Genomic DNA, 21946 nt, shown 5'->3' on the forward strand with positions numbered 1-21946 from the left:
CAGGTTAAAGTTCACTTTTATTTAAATAACCTCAATAAATCAGCTACTTCTCTCGTTTTCTAATAATCCAACATGTTACATGATAAAACTCTTCTTTCTTTAAGCTGCAACACTTGTGTTTCTATGTTTTCTGTACAGGACGGATGGTCTTTAACAGCCCTACAGACAATCATTCAGGATAACGTGCTTAATGATGTATCTGCAGCTCTCACTGGGATTCCTGCACAGATATCCAGCAGATATGGAGCGGTTGTGTTTCAGTCCCGTCCTAGATGAAGTCAGATCCTCTGAAATCAGCTTTCCTTCATAATCGCTCAGTTCTGAGCTGCACATTTACAACTTTAGTTTAATGAACAAGTGTTTAAAGAAACAGATTCAGCTAGAAATGACTTTAAACATTTATTAAAATAGTTGAAGCACTTTGTGTTGATGTCCAAAATAACATTTACCTACAAGAACTTTATTTTTTACAAACACACTAGAGGGAATGAATATTTCCCGTGTCTTTTTGTGTGGGAAGATGCCAAAAATTGGTGGAAAGGCAAGCTGGAAGTGGCAGGAGAACTTTTCACTGAACATTGTCTCTTTTGCTTTAATGCTAGAGCTCCCCGCCACATCCATCCATGTGTTCGTCCACCCAAACGTGCAACAAGTCAAATGAATCTGTAGGAGAGCGGAACAGATCCTGCTGTTAGTCCTTTAAGGTGGAACTGTCGTCCACATCCAAAAAGTTAGAGTCCACTTCTCTGAGTGTTCATCACTCTGATCTGTACAATCTCTAAAAGATGAAGGCCACGGAGAATTCAGAGTCCCTCCATCCAACCTTTAAATGACAAACATCCACAGTTAGAGGCTGAATGTTTTATCACAAACGTATCCAAACATTCAGACAAAAACTGATTCTGACACACAGCTTATGTAGCAAAACCGTTTTCAACATCCTCTGGGAGGTCAAGCTTCAAATTCTCATCAGGACCACAAAAGTCTCACCACCATGGCAACAAGAGGCTGCTCATGAGAGGTGGATTCAGGAGAAGAGATGAATAAAATTAATATCATTTATACAGATGTGAATGGAAAAAATAGGATTATTGGATAATTAAATGTGAAAATCTCACTGGTGTTTGTGGTTTTCATTTTGAGTGTAGAGCATCCTTACCTTGCTGCTACCATCACTGTGAGCATTATCGCAAATCTCTAAGGAGCTGAAACACAAACAATGCAGAGGTTTGGACACAGAAGAAACAAAAATAAAACGTTTCAGGAGCAGATCTGAGGTGAGATGTGTGGCTTAGCTACAGTTTAACTTAACATTGAAAACTGGACACATTAACAAATTTATGCACCTGTCTAATCTTGACTGAACAATTATTGCACCCTTTCTGTAAATCCTATGAACTTAGTTTCACTTTTTAAACATCATTGTGTGTGTCTCCTATTTTATATATTTAACTGAAATATTTTTTTACAGCCAATGATTTTTACATGAAACTCATGAAGATTAACAAGGCTGCCCAAAATTTCGCATCCCACTGTATCTGGAAACAAACAAACAAACAGGAAGTGGTGTTTGTACCACTGAAGGTTCCTGCAGGCTGACTGTGCCGCTACCGTCTGTAGCAAACTAATGAGCAGCGTGTGATGGCTGGAACAGCAGCAGGAGACAGCAGCATCCTCACTCTGTGGACATTTTTTTGAAGTCTGAACACAGCTCAGAAAAAATGTGATCTTAAAGATGAAGCTAGCAGAAGGATGGAGGGTGATGCTGATGCATGTATAAAATAAAGCCAAACAAACCTAAAGTGATGGAGTTATACTGACTGATTGTACTGAGTCAAGTCTAAAGCTCAGATGAAGGCATCTGCTCTGTGAAACAGTGTTGACTAAAGTCTTTGTGTTGCTGATGAAAATGCTGCTGTCTCCAGCTCATTTGATCTGGGCTCTTAAGCCTGTTCAGACTGAAATATAAATAGTTGGACAAGAAAAGGCTGATCTCCTCTTTGAGTCAGACTGACAGTTAAAGAACCCAGATCATGTCATGATGATGTAGATCAGAGTTAAATCACAGATCAGAGATTGTCCACGCTGCACAGGTGTGACCCCAACTCCTCTCCTTCTGTTACCAGAGAAAACATTAAATATGTACCAGTTTCATAGATTTTTACCAGAAGTCACACCTCCATAGTCTGTGCTGCACAACTACTATGGTACAAGTAGTTCTGCTTCTGATAAGGATGAGTGGAGAGGTCGTGAACCACCTGTTCAGCATGAATGTCTCTGATTATCCAGCAGCTCCAAACTGCGCCACCCAGTTTGTCCCAGGATTAGTCCCCAGTGATTGGCAGATTTGACTCACAGCAAGCTGGTCTTGGCTGAAAGCAGCTACGCTGTTCCGCATCTCATTCTCACTGCCACGCAGCGGTATCAGTGACACGTTACCGTGACGCGTGTCTGGCAACACGCGGCTCGCTCGAGTCTGCTGGCACACATCCTTAGACCACACCTTGCCGTTGTACTGAATGGAGGAGTCCACGGGGCCAAGTGGAGGCATCCAGATGGAGAGGAAGGAGACATGTTATCATGCTAAAACTGGCTCGGTACCACTAAGAGAAAATCTTAAAGCAAAAATCAAACCGCCCTGCTGAGGTTGTTCAGCGGTGATCACAATCAGCAACGCTACAGTCCTATAGACGCCTAGCTGCACCAGATTCATGAGTTTTAAACTGCTGCAAATGTGTGTGTGTGTGCGTGCGTGCGTGTGTGTGTGTGTGTGTGTGTGTGTGTGTGTGTGTGTGTGTGTGTGTGTGTGAAAGAAAACACACCTGGCAGCTCAGAAATGTAGAGTACCACTCCCTCATTTCTGACTCTGTTTCACAGCAGAGATACCTGCAGACAAATGGAGATGATGTGAGCCAGGCTATGCAACAAATTCAGGAAGAAGAGAGAGAGAGAGAGTGTGTGTGTGTGTGTGTGTGTGTAATCATGATACTTTGTGGAAACAAGAATGCTGATAAGCTTTTCAGACTCATTACCAACACAAAACAAAAAGACAAGAGAGTTAATCAAAGATAATACGTGGAACTGATGTCTGCTGTAGCACCTAGTGGTGGCGCCGCAGGAGTAAACATGGAATGTGAAGGCTGAAGCCAGGCCATGCACTAACACACATGTATTTCACGGGCATCCACTATTATTCTTCAATGGACGAAACAGTCTATTCTTCAGTCTTTCTCTGTTTTTTATCTAAAAGCACCATGTATTGCACCTTCAGTCGGTCTCAATGCTTGGTATTTACAATGCCAATAAGTCCCTCATAGAAAAACAATGAGAAATGGCTCAAGTTTTTGATGAACCTTGTGCTATTTGAGAGCTTAGTGTGTGAAAACGTCCTGACCTAGAAATGCCATTCAAAGTTTAAATGGCTTACAAGACATGGGGATCTAACATATTCCAGCAGCGTTTTGATGTTCGTTTGTTTTACATATAACTTGGGTTACCACAGAATATCTTAGCTTCCTCTGAGTTATTTGAGGCAGAACCCTGGGAGAACCGTAGGTCATAGCAGAATGTTGCATTGGCTGAAAGCTGACAAACATCCTTACATTTTAGGACATATGTAGAGGTCACTCTTTATAGCGTGACGACTACAAATTAATTACGAGCAATAAGATGTGATGATTCCATATAAATATGAAATATCAATCTGATTGATCTTTGAAGTTTAATCAGAAGATTATAGTTACTTTTACTTCTTCAGGGACCATAAACACACTTTGTATTAATTCAGACAGAGTCAAGTATATCGTTAAAAAGGAATTTTATTATTTTCTAAACTAATGATTATACATGACAAGGTATGAATAATGAGATGCGATGGAGTGGATATGCGGTGATGGAATGTGATGTGTGAGGTGGTGTGATGTCAGTTAGATGATTATCAGAATATTTGTATCTGAAAGAATTTGTGAAATCTGGGTGTAAATGAATTTGTTGTCTGCTATAAACTAGAGAGTTGATTATAAATAAAACAGCATCAGACACAACCTGTCTACAAACCCTGGTGGAGACCCCCAGCAGATCCGGACTGTCAGAAGTCGGGTGGACCTCACGGCACCGGGATTTTGTGGATTAAACTCTGATACGAGCCGTCCAGTCTTGAGATGTCTCCAGGTCACAGCTGGAGTGCTTGTTTGCGTCCAAAGTGGATGTGGCTCTTAGGGAGCCGTCCGGCTGTGTCAGCTTGCAGCGTGCAAACAGGTTTTTGACTGTATGTCAAAAGAAATGTCTCAAGGATGCTTGTTCCGAATTGACCGGTTCGGAACTCCGCTCGAAACTGAATTACTCGGGAAGTAATTCTTGTTTTATTAAACTACTTTGTTATGATTTCTGGCCAAGTTTGGCCAATCAGAATTTGACAAGTTTCTGGGTATTTACCAACATCCCTCAGAAAGCCACTCCCTCCTCAGATACAAACATGTTTGTAACACTGTGAATGAAAATGGTTTTAAACACTTATGTGGGGTCAACCTTAACCTTAATTTGTATCTTATGAAGATATGTATGAGTGTAGATAATGATTAACTTGTTAAATCAAACACATACTGATCATAAGATCTGCAATGGATCATTGTAAGAGCTATATTCATTTAAAGGTTATTGATTTAAGCACAGATTATTCAAACATTTCATTTAAACATCCTGTTCATTCATCATATGATTATTTAACTTATAAGTTGTAACGTCTTGAAGGATTCGTGTAGATTCACTTTTATTCTGAGTGAGAAATCCAGCAGTCTGGAAATGTAATAAAGTGTAGATATTAGATCACTTATCAGCAACTCACCACTGCTGTTTTTCTGGCTTGTCTTGTTTCTTGCTCTCATATATCACCATCAATCCCCAACTAAAAACAGAGCAAGATTAAAAAAATAAATATATAACAATAATACAATTATTTTATGACTGTCAAGAAAAATCTTGGTCTTTTTCTGCCCTCGGCGGTCATCTACAATACTTACAAGTTCCACTAAGTAAAAAGTTTGTGAAGACAAAAATAGTTTTCCAAATGTTGAAATGAAAAACGATACTTGAACACAAAATGATGACAGTGGGTCGTTTAAATGAGCCACTTGAGTTTTGTACGTTTGCTGACCTTGTGGGAGGACGGAGTTTCTTCTTGATTCCAAAGTAGATGGTCAGGTTGCTGACTGGCCATTCCCGTTCACAACGATTACTCTGACAGAGTCAAACAATACAGGCCTCAAAAACATTAAACAAAGCGACAGCCGTAAAACCATAAAGCTGATGGGGTTTCTTACCCTAACATCCTTGTACATTCTGAGTGAGGTGAAATTCAGAACAAAATATCGGTCGTGGAAATTTCCCGTGGGCAGCCCTAAGCCCAAGATGCTTCGCTCTTCTCTGAATTTCATTATCCCGTGTTTTGATGAATCCATTTTACTGGCTGAGGGAGAAAGGAAAGGTTTAAAAATGTTAAAAACATATTTTTTTAAAAACACAATGCAGTGTTAAACAGACGGGTTTTGTAAGTTTGTGTTTACCCAGGTAAACGAGCATTGAATCCATAGCTGGATGTTTCTTGATAAGCAGAAAGGATTCTGTCCCTATAGAGTGGAGGATGGGTAGGACACGCTCCTCATAATGCAGCGGTCGTTCTGAGAGGCAGGCAAGGACAAAGAAACGAAGAATGATGAAACAATTATTCCTTTGTGATTAGGAGGAATCCTAGCTAGTGAAATGCCAGCATATGTAAAGGCACCAGGATGTTTAAAGAAAGGTTAACGAGAAATCTAACAGATCAGCCGAGTTTACTGGCATCTGATGAGACAGTTTTCCCGGTGGACACGTAGGCTGTCCACATACCAAGCTCAAATACCAAAACCACAGCAAACAATCACTGATGAGATAGAGCCTTTCTGTCACACTGGCTGAATAGAGAGAATGTCACGACTTTGCTAGCTTAGCTATGAGATTTGTTTCTAGTAACTGTCAATCTGACACAGCTTTTAAAGTAGCATTTAATTAGAAGCCCCGCTTCTCCCCATACTGGTGGAAAGCGGAATTATAGCTGTCCTCCTGCAGCCTGCTGTTGCTCACACCGACTTTGCAGATAATATCATCAGACAAGGTGTTTGCATGTTTTAATAAATGTGTGATTGTTGGCAGTACTGAAACAAAGACAAATACTGTAAAACTGAACTTTGCTTGCTACTTTTTAGATGGTTGGAAACAGAATCCAACAAGTGTAGGTCGTGCTGATGTTCACTCTGGTTTTCACTCTCTTTGCGTCACCTCCAAAGACATTCCTCTCTTCCTTTTACTTCCAAGCTCCATCACGACAACAACAAAAAAGCTAACTTCTTCTGCTTCTTGCTCTTTTTATTGGCGGTCAGCAAACTGACAAAGCTGCTAGCTTTTATATGAGCTGCCAGCACAGTAAAGCCATAAAACAGGTACAGACCATCCACTAGTGCTTACCCGAACCGCTAGAGTTAAGTGCAGTTTCTGGTCAGCAGAGGACTACAGTTCAGTGTGAAGTTGCTCCTGTTTCTGGCTCAAGAAAATTTAAACCAGTTTGAAAGCAATAGCTCAAATGTTAAAAACTAGTGTTACTTTAATGATATGAAACTTTTCCGTCTCACAATCTGAATGTCAACCCCTTAGTTTGTGTTTTAAAGTGAAAAAGTCAGCGATAAGATAAATGGATATATTGTTATTGTATATAACTTTATTTTGAAGTGAGCTGTTGTGGCTCTTTGAAAAAACTACTAGGTGTGTGTGTGGTCGTGTGTGTGTGTGTGTGTGTGTGTGTGTGTGTGTGTGTGTGTGTGTGTGTGTGCGTGCGTGTGTGTGCGTGCGTGTGTGCTCCGTCTTCTCAATCCCCATTCAGTAGTGGTGGATGGCTGCTTGTACTGAGCCAGGATCCTCTGGAGGGTTCTTCCTGTTAAAAGGGAGTTTTTCTCTCCACTGTCACTGCATGCTTGCTTAGTATGAAGATTACTGTAAAGACACTGACGCTAGTCAGTGACTCGATCAATCTGCTGGGTTCCTATATAGGAAACATTTTACTGACTGTATTGGGATGTTTTATTTGTTTGGTGCCTTGAGACGACTCTCGTCGTGATTTGGCGCTATGTAAATAAACTGAACTTTAAAGGTATGAAGAGTTGTGCAACACATGCATAAAAAATATAACATAATGATGAAATTGGCCAACAGGAAGTGTATAAATGCAGAAAATAAGTTGTCCAGGAGCAGATCCCCAAGATACACCACAATTTAACTGATCAAAATGTTTTGTTGGAGGAATACACGTGTCTCCCTCTCTCTCACCCGTTTCCTCTTTGCTGCAGACCTCCCAGCAGCACCAGTAATCTTTTTCTGTAAACGAGATTTTGCGGAGGTCCAAAATCTCGTACGTCAGCTCTGCTGCTGTCATAGAACCAGGAACCTGACGAGAAACAGAAAGTTTAAAAGGAGGACTGCATTCTAACTTGATCAGTTATTGCAGGAATAAAGACATGAAAACAAGAATAAACTAGATGAAAGCAGAAAAAACACAATGTGTGATTTTGTAAAATTCCAATTACTTTGACACTCTGCTCAATGACAGTATCCTTTATTTCTTCCAGGTAAACGGTACAGATGAAGTGGCCATCCTGTTCAGTCCTTGGATGTGTCTGACACACATGCACGCACGCACACACACACACACACACGTAACAACATCAGCAACAATGCAGACAGATGGCCTTAAGCCGGGCGTACACTGTGAGACTTTTTCACTTTTTTGAGCCGATTTTCCACTCGTGCGAGAATCCACAAGATCGGGGCGAGTTTTGCGCCGAGCGTCGTGTAGTGTACAGGGGGTTACGAGAGGCGATTAACACCACGTGACCAGCTACCGATCAGCAATCGTGAGCTCGCACAGACTTCTGGCGTGTTTAATATTTTGCTCGTCCCTCGTGAGGGTATTGCACTGTTGAAGCGACGCTGCGACCAAAAAAGTATCAGAACCGCTCACGGCGCATGTGCAGTCCTGCATCAACACCGCTCACCCGCTGTTTCCCTAATAACACACGTTGTTCGTTTTTGTTTCTACACGTTTTTTTACTCACAAAGATTGTCAAGAAAGCGTGTTTGTCATGTTCATGTCAAATTAAACTGATCACAAAACACAGATTTACTTTCTTTATTTCGTTTTCCTCATCCAACCCCCATAAATCCCTGTGTGTCCTCCTGCAGCACTCCCAAAGGACAACAGGCAAAACAAGACAAAAAAGTCTGACATGTTGAGTAAAAACGGCTATTTTTAGCATATTTTTAGGGCCGACGTGTTGCTACCAGACGTACAGTGTGAGCAGTCAGGTTGCAACCGAGAACTGGGTCGTACAGTGTGAGCACATGACTCGTGAGATCTGCTCTGCGATGAAGTCGTACAGTTTGAGCTGAAGCTGAGTGCTACGAGTGAAAAAGTCGCACAGTGTCCGCCCAGCTTAAGACTAAATATATTTTAATTCAACAACATGAAAATAAAAATCTTCAGTCTGATGGTTTAAGAGAGCACGTTAACACTGAGGAATATAACTTAACAACCTTAGAAACCTTACTGTGATGTGGACATTCCAGAGAAAAGCAATTATTCTAAACAAGATTTGTTTTTTGTGGGGTGGGGGCGGGTGTTAGTGGGGGTTGTGTGTGTGTGTGTGTGTGTGTGTGTGTGTGTGTGTGTGTGTGTGTGTGTGTGTGTGTGTGTGTGTGTGTGTGTGTGTGTAGGGGGGGACTTACAGGAAACTTGTTGCCGCCAGTTTCTCTCAAACGTCTGATCTGATCAATCTCTTTCAGCTGCTTGTTTAGCTGCTGCTCATCCACCTAAAAACAATAATTCACACACAGATGAACATGAAGTAATCCACTGGCTCGTAAAGCTCAGTAAAATCAATGATCCTGATCAGTAGTTTATCTCCTCCTGTATACACCGTTTTCCATTTACTGACTTCATTACCAAAGAAAGCAGCTTTGAGTGTAAAAATGCTTCCGGTGTGATCCCAAATGATCCCGTTGTGTGAAGGACAGACCTCAAAGATGACTTTGTAGTGCTGTATGAGGTCTTCGATGGCACGGCCGGCCGTGTAGTCCTGCCCATCTGTTTGGAACAGAGTGGGACCAAACACTATGGCCAGGTTGTGGAGGTTCATCTGATTTTGCTCAGAGAAACACTGCACGCTGAAACACAAACCATGAAGATAACCACTCTGTGCACAAACACACACACACACACACACTACTCAATGAAGAAGTCCGTTGTGGTGTCCGCTACTCACCAGTACAGGTGGTTGATTAAAGTTTCTAGCGTGGCCTTGTTGACATGAGGAAGTTTGTCCAACAGGAGCTTGTACTGCTCAATTTTTTCATTTTCATCTTGAATGTCTGGAGTAAAGGATGGAGTGAAAACGAAGAGAAGATGAAATATTAAATAAAAGCCCAACTCTTTGTTAAATTCATGTTTGCTGACAGTTTGGGCCCCACTGTCGCCTGCATCCGGACATGGGCAGAGTGTCCCTTTACTGCCCACATGTAAGCAGCCGCAGCAGAAGGAACAACGATAACACCTGTGGATGCTCTGATGAAGGCGACATTAGAGATGAAACCAAAACTTTTGCTACACTCTTTAAATACATTAATACATGTAAAGCCCAACTGAAAGACATGAAGAATACTATGCTCATACCATGCTCACACTCAGATATCGATCCTGTCATTTTTGTGCTGTGTGCCTCTCACCTGTGGCATTGAGCCAGCTCTGGCTATCCTCGGATGTAAACAGTCCATCCTTTAACTCCCTGAAGAAGCGTTTGAGCGTATTGGAGACGTCATCCACCATATGCTCTCCTTCCTTCAGACGAAGACTGCGAGCATCTTGGCGGAATCTGTCACACAAGCCAGCCACACGGGAGTTCACACCACTTTTGCGATAAATTCCCTCTGATGTCATTCCTTGAAAAGAAAAACATCATGACTGACGCACACGGGGTTGAGTTGTGCAGAGGGGGCAGGCATACTAGGATGACTGAAACATCTCAGCAGACTCATTTTAATGTGGAGGAGCAGCGGCTCAGCTCCAAGCAGACACGTTTACAGATGTTTTAATCAACGGACATGTACAGAAGAGACACATTTTAACTTCCTTTAACAGTTTTGTTCATTTATTTTTCATCTATCTTACGGGATAACATCAACCACTGATGAGAAAGACTTTGGTTTTCATTTTGTGTAAACATATCTTCTGATGACATCAGAGTGACTCAGCTATGGCATCACTAACAGGTGAGATGAGGACAGTGGCGTGACTAACTGGAAGTAGAGTAAACAGAAAGGAGTGTGGCGGTGGTTTATCAGCTGATAAATGAGGCTTGAAGGAAAAAGGGAGAAATGAACAACAGAATCAAAATCTTTGTTTTGTTTGTTGATCTGTCCCACAGTCAGACCTCCTCTTCCAGTCACATGAGTGTGAGCTATCACAGCTGATCATACATCTCACTTCTGTCAAGTTGGTAAAATTTTGTCTGCATCCACCTCCAGATGCCTCTTACCGTACTGCAAGACGTAGTCGATGCAGCTTTGTACAATGATGGGGCTGTTCGTCTCTGTGAGCTGCTGCTCGCTCAGCATGTCTCCTCCACTCCTTCCTGCTGCTTGAATGGCCGCACACCAACCTGCAAAACCTAACTTCCTTTCTCCCTCGATGTACAGAGTTCTATAAAAGGTGGAGGAAACAAGAAATGACAGGAGAAAGGGAAACCAGTGAAAAGGTGCCCTTTTCCCCAAAAGCTGTCTAAGAGTTGACCTATACTCCATGTTTAGACAGATATTTTACATGCTACATAAAGCTGGCTCATTACAAACCCATAGATATGGTAATGACATAAAGACACAAATGTTTTTTGACACTTTAAACACTGAAAAAGATTAAAGCAGACATTAATTAGATGAAATCAGGTTGGTCAAAATGACCTATGTACTGAAAATCAGAACCAGTTACAGAATTACAGGAATACCAGAAGACTGTGGCAGCGTGTTAAGTCTGCGACCTGCTACAGCAGCATCCCACAGTCATGTGATGAAAATATTGCATTCCTGAATGATCTCAACAACTACTTTTGTCACTTTGAGGACCTTAAAAGCACGAGAACGGAAACATTAAATACCCCTGGGCCGGATGAGCAGGTGCTCTGTCTGAACCCAACTGACGTTTACAGGGACCTGAACAAAGAAAGGGAGCAGGTACAGGCTGCAGGGTTTCCCTTACATATGCATAGCCCCCACCACCACCACCACCACCAGTGTTGGGGAAACACTGGGCTGCGTATTCAAGGGTTGTGCAGACCAACTGAAACAGGTCCCAGCAGATATTACGCACTGGCCCGAATAAAGGCCGACCCCCATTATAAGACGACCGCCCTTTCCAAGACTAATCTTCAGGGAAAGACAAAAAATATATAAAATTAAATTAAATCACTTTTTAAATAAACTATTTTTATTCAAAATTTGAGACAAAATACTGAGCAAAAATCCAATTTTAATGCTAACTATCATAACTTTGCTGACATGTGAAATCAAAAGTCAAAAGAGGTTTTTATTCATATGCCATCTGCCTCTCTACTCACTCTCATGCCGCTGCGATGTGTACCATCAGATCGCTGCACCTGCCGGCTCTTCCCATTGAATGTCATACTCACTGCCATCCAATACATCCATACATGCAATGTTTGACACCTCTGCTGAATTGACCACCGTCATCTTATAAATTGCATAACTCAGCCTTATAGCTTGCTAACCTGCCCCACTTTCGATCCACTCTGCTCTGGACTTCCCGTCTCCAATTTTTCTCCTGTTGAGAACATACAGCCTGGCACCCTCTACTGTTACAAGCGTGTAATGCTTAGAGCCTGATTATAAAACCCCACATAAACAATTTTCTATGAAAAAAACCTTGTCTTATATTCAGGTCAATATGGTAGTTAACACCTCCCTATGTCGAGCTGTGATGCTAAAGTGCTACAAAACCTCTGCAATCACTTCAGTACCCAAGAAACCCACAGACATCTCTATCAGCGATTATCAACCTGCAGCACCAATACCAATAATAATAAAGATGTCTTTAGGATCACATAACCTCCATTCTACCGCCATCACTGGATCCACTACGGTCCATGAATCAACCAAAATGTTCGACTGAGGATGCTTTATCCAATAATTACATCTTGAAGTATGTGAAAGACACAACGGGGATGCGACTCATCAAGGATGGTGATGGCAGAGTACAAAGAGGAAGTGAATGTCACACACCGAGACAGTTCCTACCCTGTTACTGTCAGACCATTAAAAAGACACTCCATATAAGACTGTAGCAGTCCACATTCATCTCTGTGCATGTTCCTGCATGTTTCTGCTCAAATTAATGAGCTTGTTATACAGCTGAAAAAACTAACAGTCTATTCTGCTATTTTCGGTTTTGCTTTATTAGTATATACACAGAGAAACACCCGAAATAATTTTGAAAGATAACTTATTTCGGCTAATTAAATCACCGTAGTTTTGTAACAATTTCAGGCTGATTTCTCCATCTCACCTTCCCTTCTCCACCAGCACTAAAACACCATTGTCTTGTTGAATTGCTGTAGAAGAAATAAACAATAGAATTATTTATGTTCAAGTATTTACAAAAAAATTATTTGGTTTGTTTTTAATCATCTCACTCACAAAGTTCACTGACTTTGCGCAGGCAGATCTCCTCTCCTTTGCTATTCTCCAGGTAGACATGAAGAGTAGAACCTTCTAGAGCAAACCAGCCCACTTTAGATTGCTGTAGGTTCAAGCCATCTTTACACTTCAGCCTACCGATCCGCTCAAATCCCAGCCGCAGCAAAGGCTCAGCTGAGGTTGGAATAAAGCTCTAGAGAAGAGGACAGAGGTTTTGATGCCGACAGTAGGAGTACCATATCTCATTATTAGTGGAACACCATGCGTTCTACTTATGACCAAGTTCATTTGTTTTTTCAATATATTTGCAGAGGTCTTTAGTGTAAATGAATGCCTTGTGAGTGAATCTCTGAAAAGAAATAAGCCGTCACACTCATGTTTCATGAAGTAGAAGATAGCCAGATGGGAGGCGAGCAGCAGATGAATTTGTCTTATATTCTGATATTTGAACATCTCACTTCTGAACGTGACTCTACTACAGATGCTGTTTTCTTAGCAACATTGATGTTTTATCTCCACAAATAACACAAGCCATGTTGTGGTGTTGCTAAGTCTAATGATTAGCTTAGCCGAGGCATGCGCTGCGGTTTCCAGGACAATAAATAAACAACAGCCTTCCCCATCCTGAGCCAAGATGGGCGAGTCCATGAATGCTAATTTTCAGTGTGACATAGGTATGACTGGCTTTTCTAATCCAAGAGTTTCCCGGTCTATTTTCTATTGGTGGCTGATGCAGGAAATAGGGGTAGAAGACTAATTTGACGTTCAGCCTGCATGTGGAACTCAGAGTTGACGAATCATATTTCAATAAGTAAAAAAAAATAAATAAATAAATAAAAGGTTTCTCGTTAAAATTGGTCTTTAAACAAAAATCTCCATTTTTCATAGAGCTATTTTAAAATTATGTTTTAATTTCCCCCCTAAAATGCTATTTGTTCCAGAAGAGGCTGATACCTTTGCAATGGACTTGACCCACCCCTTGTGGCTCTCAGGGTCATCAGTGCCAAACAAATAAATCCGCTCCGACTCGGAGTACAGCTCAAAGGTGAAATCATACCTGGAAACAGATTAGAAGATGAAAAGATCTGTTATATAGCACCTTTCAAGAAAAAACACGAGGCGCATCACAAGGACAAAAAAATAAAAAAAATTAAAATTATTTTAAAATATCAAAAATATGGAAAAAGTTTTTTTTTTGTAATTTTAAAAAGGGGGAGGAAAGGGAAAGAATAAGATTAAAGAGTAAAGAGTGAAGAAAGACAAACAAAACAAATCCATCTTAAAGTATTTAGTTCTGGCTAAATGTTCTAGGAATCAACAGAAATCAAAGACAGTCACACGTGTAAAAACGAGGTGAGTTTCCATATGTGCGTACCCATGTTTCTGAGGTGTGTCAACGACCAAACAGACAATCTCTGAGGTCTTTAGCGTTCCGTTTGGGTTTGGGTTCTTGTCACTTTCATAGTAGCTGAAGGAGCCGTCATTCAACGAGCACCAACGCCGACTGAACTCTAAGGAGATGAACAAAAAGGAATTTATGATGCATCATATCAGGAGTGAAAACTGTAATTATTGTTTTTTTAACTCTGAATGGTTTACTTATTATGTAAGTTCACAAAACACACAGTTAATCAGGATTACTCGGTTTTGTCAAGGAGCAGTTTTCACACGTACCCTCTCTAGCCTTGCATTCTGTGACAGCTCGAGTTAGAGATGCTGTTTTGAACAGAAAGCCATTGTAAGATGCGCACGGAGATGGTTGGTAATGTTGCAGATCCATACCCCCCTCCACATGTAACATTGGCAGCTCTGCAGGAGGAAGAAAGCGGTCAAAACTATTAGCTCAACATTCCAGAAATGCCGTGGGTTTGTATTGTAGCTCAGAGACACCATTACTACTTCCTCTGAGACAAAACCAAAGACCGTAATGAAAAAAAGGAAACTAAAGCATTTTATGCAGTTATTTGGAAACAATCTGGGTCACATGGCCACAAAGAACAGAAGCTACAAGAATAATGATTTAAAATCCTAACATAAAGTATACAGGTGCTGGCCAGTAAATTAGAATATCATCAAAAGGTTGAAAATATTTCAGTAATTCCATTCAAAACGTGAAACTTGTACATTATATTCATGCAATGCACACAGACCAATGTATTTCCAATGTTCATTACATTTAAATTTGATATTCATAAGTGACAACTAATGAAAACTCCAAATTTGGTATCTCAAAAAATTAGAATATTCTGAAAAGGCTGAATATAGAAGACACCTGCTGCCACTCTAATCAGCTGATTTACTCAAAACACCTGCAAAGGCCTTTAAAAGGTCCCTCAGTCTTGTTTTGAAGGCACCACAATCATGGGGAAGACTTCTGACTTAACAGCTGTCCAAAAGACAATCATTGACACCTTGCACAAGGAGGGCAAGACACAAAAGGTGATTGCTAAAGAAGCTGGCTGTTCGCAGAGCTCTGTGTCCAAGCACATTAACAGACAGGCGAAGGGACGGAAAAAATGTGGTAGAAAAAAGTGTACAAGCTCTAGGGATAACCGCACCCTGCAGAGAATTGTGACGACAAACCCATTCAAAAATGTGGGGGAGATCCACAAAGAGTGGACTGCAGCTGGAGTCAGCGCTTCAAGAACCACCACGAGGAGACTCATGAAAGACATGGGATTCAGGTGTCGCATTCCGTGTGTCAAGCCACTCTTGAACAAGAAACAGCGCAAGAAGCGTCTCGCCTGGGCCAAGGACAAAAAGGACTGGACTGATGCTGAGTGGTCCAAAGTTATGTTTTCTGATGAAAGCAAGTTCTGCATTTCCTTTGGAAATCAAGGACCCAGAGTCTGGAGGAAGAGCGGAGAAGCACAGAATCCACGTTGCATGAGGTCCAGTGTAAAGTTTCCACCGTCAGTGATGGTGTGGGGTGCCATGTCATCTGCCGGTGTTGGCCCACTCTGTTTCCTGAGGTCCAGGGTCAATGCAGCCGTCTACCAGGAAGTTTTAGAGCACTTCATGCTTCCTGCTGCTGACCAACTTTATGGGGATGCAGACTTCACCTTTCAACAGGACTTGGCACCTGCACACAGTGCCAAAACCACCAGCACCTGGTTCAAGGACCATGGTATCCCTGTCCTTGATTGGCCAGCAAACTCGCCTGACCTTAACCCCATAGAAAATCTATGGGGTATTGTGAAGCGGAGGATGCAATACGCTAGACCCAACAATGCAGAGGAGCTGAAGACGACTATCAGAGCAGCCTGGGCTCTCATAACACCTGAGCAGTGCCACAGACTGATCGAGTCCATGCCACGCCGCATTACTGCAGTTATTGAGGCAAAAGGAGCCCCGACTAAGTATTGAGTGCTATACATGCACATTCTTTTCATGTTCATTCTTTTCAGTTGGCCAACATTAGAGAAACAAACATTTTTTCATTGGCCTTTAGAATATTCTAATTTTCTGAGATACCAGATTTGATGTTTTCATTGGTTGTCACCTATAAATATCAAAATTAAACGTAATAAACATCGGAAATACATTGGTCTGTGTGCATTGCATGAATATAATGTACAAGTTTCACGTTTTGAATGGAATTACTGAAATATTTTCAACCTTTTGATGATATTCTAATTTACTGGCCAGCACCTGTACTTGATTCTGAAAATACAATCAGGCATAAATAAGGTGAAAAAACAAACCTAATATAAGTACAAACATAAACAAAACCAGAAGTAGGTGTTGCTGTACCTGTGCTGAGGTTAAGTCTGATTAGCTCAGCCTGCAGAGGCTGTGAGTGTGCACTGGCCAGGGACTCAAGGGTGAGACAATCTGTCATACCAGTCGAACAATTCACATCTGCACCGCAGAAAATCAGCCTCAGCGTCTCCAGTAAATCACCACTCTGCACATTTATGCAAAGAGCCTGGAGAGAAGGAGACACGGGGGAAAACAAAGATGCGCATAGGTTAATACCTGCAACAGTCAGACGGAGGAATGTCAGCATGAGCAACAGCAGCTACCAGCATTTCCCTCCACTGCAAGTTAAGCAGTAACCTGAATTATTGCTGCAAATGTAAAATATTTCTAAGTTACAGCTGCATTTTTAGTACAATAAAAGAAAGATGTAAACTACATAATACTACATAACTACATAAATACACACCATAAGCTAAATATGTAGACTACCTTGATGAGTTCACTCAAAATTTACCAAAGTCCAGTTTTAGAAAACAAACTCTTAACTTGGTGAGACTGATATAACAGCAAGCAAATGAATAAACAGTTATTGTTGTAAAGGTTTTTAAGACCGATTCTATCAAGGTAAGAAACACCTGGCAGTGAAAAACTCCACATGACAGTTGTGCCACAGAGTTATATAAGCAGGAGCTAGGTTTAAACACTGCTTTATGTGATTAGGACTGATATATACTCACAGACATACATTAGGCACAAACTACAGTGCAAGTCTAACGTGTGAAAATGAGGATCCTAGTATTTTAAAACTTGTCTGTTATTAGATGTATTACTATAAAGATGTACATGTAATAAGATGGATGCCAGAGGAATATTTGTTATTACTGTATGAATCTCTTTTTTAGGTGCAATGATATGTGAATCACTGATCTAAAGATCAAAGGCAAATAAACAGGAATTTGCTGAAAACATCAACAAATGTTCCTGCAATAAACAACAGATCTATGTGTGCAACAACTGAATAATGTTCCAAGATTACAGCAATAATAAAGATAAATCAACAAAAAACCTTAAACATAAAGAAAGGAGGAAACACAAGTCAGAACAATGTTACACTGGAAAATTCAACGCGGAGTTCTTCAAGACAAGAGGAACTTAACTCTGATTCATACAAACACACACATCTGTCTAGTGTTAAAACCAATAAGCTCTTTTAGGTCCGTGAAATTCCAGAGCACTCTGTCAAACACAAACACACACACACACACACGCGCACACACTAAGAGACTGTACCCCTCCTCTGTTTAAGCTCCACTGAGCTCCGACACTTACATCCAGACAAACAAACCCATTAATACAGATTAAAATTGCTCAAGAAACCCCACTCCCACACACACACACATGCGTGCATGCGCACACACACACACACACACACACACACACACGCACACGCATGTATGGCGTGCACACACAGGCTCCTATTTGTTTGATTCATGAAGCTCTAAACCGAAAGCTGCCATCTACAGATGAACACACCTGTTTTTGGTCTGACATTCGGTGTCTTTATAGAACCTTCTGGATGTTTCAGTGGTTGATATTCTTTCTTTACTGAGCAGAGTTAAGTTTTTATTTGTTAATGAGGCTAATCACAGATGCAGTGCGTCACACGTTTTCTGGCTAAAGCTGCTTTAGAATCTGGACGTTAGATGTGTTCAGTTAAAGCTAATTAAACCCATTGGTAAACATGGATGACTGTATGAGAACAACAGCATTATTTACAACCCAGATCAATAGGTGCTGATCAATAAAGGGGCATCAGTATTTACTTTTTTTCACCAATCTGTGGCACAAATCTTTTGTTTTTAGTTCAGCCTTAATTACTCTTCTAATTTACCCAAAGCTTTGTGTTTTCATCAGAACCAGGTTTAAATACAGAATAACCTTTGCAATATGAACAAACACAGCTGACTCGTGAAGTTTATTCTAAAGTGGAAACAGTTTATTTTTGCGTGATGATCAAGGAAATGATGAACTGATATGTAACGATGATATGCACAAAACCAAAACAAACCATTTATCTTCAAAGGAAGGGATGCAGGAGGCCTCAGCAGCAACTGCTGCAACCTTCATTTTTCATTTGAATCACTCGAGAATCTGTGTACTTTATTAAAACAGTGCACGAGGCAAACTAACAGGAAAACCCCACATTTTCTCTTTGGGACCTCAAGCTGCTTGTTTTGATGACTGATTTTAGAGACTTTCTTGTCCGTGAAATGTTCATCAACTCTGCATCAGCTGAGGTATTCCTTAAATCTGAAGCAAATAAGCGGTAGTCTAACGCTATTGGTTAGTTCTGGTCGGTGCTCAGTTTCCTATTGAATGGAGCTCTGCCGGGCAGGGGGCGCGGTTAGCAAAAAAAAAAGACGTATTGCTGATATTATATCACAGTACATGATAAGATCATCCCTTTTACGGATTTTTGACAAATCATACATAATTTCTGAAAGAGGAAAACTCCGGAAAGCAGCTTTAAGGTGCATAAAACTCAACCCTTAATCTTTGCTGCTGTTATCCATCTTGCTACAGCCGTAACTGAAAACCTTTTAAATTGTATCCACAAGATTATTCATTTCATAAATAAAGCTTTGTTATTAACAAGTATTGATCAGTCAGATAAAATATCAGGTGATGACAAACTCCCACAGCTAAATGAAACCATCTAGATGTGCATGTGAAAGCAATCTATGTAGGTCCGTGTGCTGCAGGGAAAACTGAACCTGTTCCCCCTGACCGTGTTACGCCAACCAATCAGAACAAAGTACAATGAGGAAATGAGCTGTCCGACTGTTTAAAAGGCCTCGCCCTCCAACATCTGCTGCCTATGAAGAAAGAGTAGTGTAAAAACACGCAGAGGGAATGGAAGAGAGGGGAATACAAGAATCCAAACCAATTTCCCCAGAGACAAACGGAGAGGAAGATTTTATCTGGGTGTGTCTAAAAATCACAGCCCTCCATCTGCCCTTTGCAGCTACATGGGTCCGGTTTAAAAAAAAGAAAAGAAAGAGACGAGAGGAAGCAGAAGAAAGCAAATATTATGAAAAGAAGATGAAAGCATTTTAGCCAGGCACATTAATCGGAGACTGATTAAACTTGGCTGGAAACTGGACCTATACAAACACAAAGGCTCTGCTTTGTAGATTTTAGTATTTAATGCACGTTGTGCCAAAACTCCACCCGGACTGTCACATGAACATGTAGGATCACATATTAACTCCAGATGAGAAAAACACACACGTTTCAGCATGACATCACCAGAGCAGCCGTTTTACAGAACCAGATGGATTAAAATAGAGAAGAATGAAATAAGAATAAGAAAAGAGAAAAGAGAAAAGGGAAAAGGGGGTCAAATGCTGGGAAATAGACAAGGATGCATCTTGAGCTGAACTCAATACAGAAAAAAGGACTTATTGCCTAAAATCTCACTGTGTGAAAGAGGAAACGAGGGGGCTGAGCTGGAGGAAGCACAAAAACGAAGCTAAGCAACAGAAAACAACTTTTCTTGCATGAGTTACCTTACAAAACTCCCAAAGCATGAAAACAGACCCACGATCTCAGCAGCTATAATAAACAGCTCTATTCACTCCCGCTACACTTAGCTTGGAAAGAGGAATGTTGACATTTCAATAAGACTTTGGAAAGCATTAGACAACAGCTCACCATAGAGGAAGCTCCACTCATGAATGGCTGTCATTTGACTAAATGACTAACCAGTGTGTGTGTCCTCAAAGAAAAGAAAACCAGAATGGAGCCAACAGATATTTTATTTATTTATTTTTATTTTTTGGGTGGATTAGTCAAAAGCATTTAGGATTTTTTCATTGGAACACTAAAGTATGCTCTTAAAATATCATTTGTTTGGTTACTATTTTTTTATTCCAAACTTTTACAACAACTACATCAGTTGAACTGGTACTGGCATTATCCCATTACACAATAACATCCATGCAATACTCAGTATGTGCTCAATATTGTGCAATGCAGGATGTACATTAGTATGTCTGTGCTTATGCTGTATATTTCTGGAAACTCATGTTTCCTTTTATTCGTTGTTTTTAGTGGTTGAAAATTACAATGATAGCTCACTGCCTTTGTGTGTTTACCTGCAATCTTGTTACCATTTTTCTTCTTGCCTTTCCTTCCTTAAGTGTACGTGCTGCTGTAGCAAGTGAATTTTCCCACTGTGGGTTCAATCGTCTTTTCTATTCTATTCTATATGAGAAAATCCTGCTGAGCAGTTTTTCACAGTTTTAGCTTCTCTTCAAGGACTCTCATTGAAATCCAGAAGAACAAAACTTGTGAAAAAACATCTAATCTTTAAAATCCATTTGATCGTGACTGAGCCTTTCTTCAGATGTTCTGGTTTAATTCTTAACTCCTTAAAACTTGTACAGGTAAAAGATCAAAGCTTCAGTTTATCTTAAAATAAAAAACTTCTGTTTTTTGTCCCTACCTTCTCAGGATTCACGTGTCCCTGAAGCATCTCCTAAACGATTTCGGCTTCCAGATTCTCCTGACCATCCTGAGTGTTTACGTTGTAGCATTCATCTCCAACTCTGTGTTTTTATAATTTCATGCACTGATCACATCGTTTTTTTCTTTTTCATTGACGTACATCATTTCCAGCTCACATCCTCTGACTTGCTGAAGATGACTGGACGAACCAGCTTAACTTTAGTTTGTGTTTCTTCCGTTCCAAGAAATACATCTTTTTCTTTGGCTCCATGTCTCATCACCCAAACTGTAAACAAAAAGTCTTTCAGGAATCTGGTTCTGCTAGAGCTGTCTTCCTGTTAAATAGGCATTCCTTTCTTGATCAAAGAGTTCAAAGTTTTGTTTCCTCATTAGGCCTCGAGACAACTTTTATCTGTGATTTGATGCTGGGGAAAAAAGCGTACCCGGCTAAAGACCGATAACTGATTGTGGACTGATAAGGACAAAAATAGAAAAAGGCACAGATGCATGCCCACACACACATTAATATGTATGCTAACATACTCCAGCCTACTCCAATGAAGAACACACACAAAGACACTCAGCTCACACGCACATCAGCTGATACTAAACTGCAACATAAACACAAATGTGTTTGTGCAACTTCAACCTGATCTCACCTACAGAGCCAAAGTCCATTAACACACACACACACACACACGCACGCACACACGCACACACGCACGCACGCACACACACACACACACACACACACACACACACACACACACACACACTTACCTTCAGGTTTTCAGTTCCTGTCACACACTGCTCTGCTTAATGTCAACAGACTCAAACAGCCACACAAAGTTCTACTTTTCCTAAACTGCTTTAACTGAGGCTAAATGTTCTCAGGAAACTTACAAACAAGAGGAAAAGCACCCAGAAGTGAAGAGATCAGCTTTCTTCAGCA

General features: G+C 40.8%; 1 protein-coding gene across 2 annotated transcripts in view; it reads right to left on the reverse strand.

Moving 5' to 3' along the window:
• Positions 1 to 386: 386 nt before the first annotated feature.
• Positions 387 to 21946, reverse strand: part of LOC107397333 (arf-GAP with Rho-GAP domain, ANK repeat and PH domain-containing protein 1) — a 46440-nt gene continuing 24880 nt past the window's right edge. For both annotated transcript variants that reach the window (XM_054742758.2, XM_054742760.2), the window contains 21 exons: positions 16537 to 16711; positions 14458 to 14592; positions 14159 to 14294; positions 13738 to 13840; positions 12784 to 12976; positions 12653 to 12698; positions 10614 to 10777; positions 9805 to 10017; positions 9345 to 9450; positions 9099 to 9246; positions 8809 to 8892; positions 7611 to 7700; positions 7354 to 7471; positions 5562 to 5675; positions 5319 to 5464; positions 5153 to 5235; positions 4844 to 4903; positions 2823 to 2886; positions 2357 to 2515; positions 1160 to 1205; positions 387 to 823 (listed from right to left, as the gene is read on the reverse strand). In XM_054742758.2, the coding sequence (XP_054598733.1) occupies positions 1185 to 1205; positions 2357 to 2515; positions 2823 to 2886; positions 4844 to 4903; positions 5153 to 5235; positions 5319 to 5464; positions 5562 to 5675; positions 7354 to 7471; positions 7611 to 7700; positions 8809 to 8892; positions 9099 to 9246; positions 9345 to 9450; positions 9805 to 10017; positions 10614 to 10777; positions 12653 to 12698; positions 12784 to 12976; positions 13738 to 13840; positions 14159 to 14294; positions 14458 to 14592; positions 16537 to 16711 (2358 nt within the window). In that variant the 3' untranslated portion in view covers positions 387 to 823; positions 1160 to 1184. The remainder of the gene's footprint in view (positions 824 to 1159; positions 1206 to 2356; positions 2516 to 2822; positions 2887 to 4843; positions 4904 to 5152; positions 5236 to 5318; positions 5465 to 5561; positions 5676 to 7353; positions 7472 to 7610; positions 7701 to 8808; positions 8893 to 9098; positions 9247 to 9344; positions 9451 to 9804; positions 10018 to 10613; positions 10778 to 12652; positions 12699 to 12783; positions 12977 to 13737; positions 13841 to 14158; positions 14295 to 14457; positions 14593 to 16536; positions 16712 to 21946) is intronic.

Source organism: Nothobranchius furzeri, chromosome 13 (genome assembly GCF_043380555.1).
Source record: "Nothobranchius furzeri strain GRZ-AD chromosome 13, NfurGRZ-RIMD1, whole genome shotgun sequence".
Taxonomy (NCBI): Eukaryota; Metazoa; Chordata; class Actinopteri; order Cyprinodontiformes; family Nothobranchiidae; genus Nothobranchius; species Nothobranchius furzeri.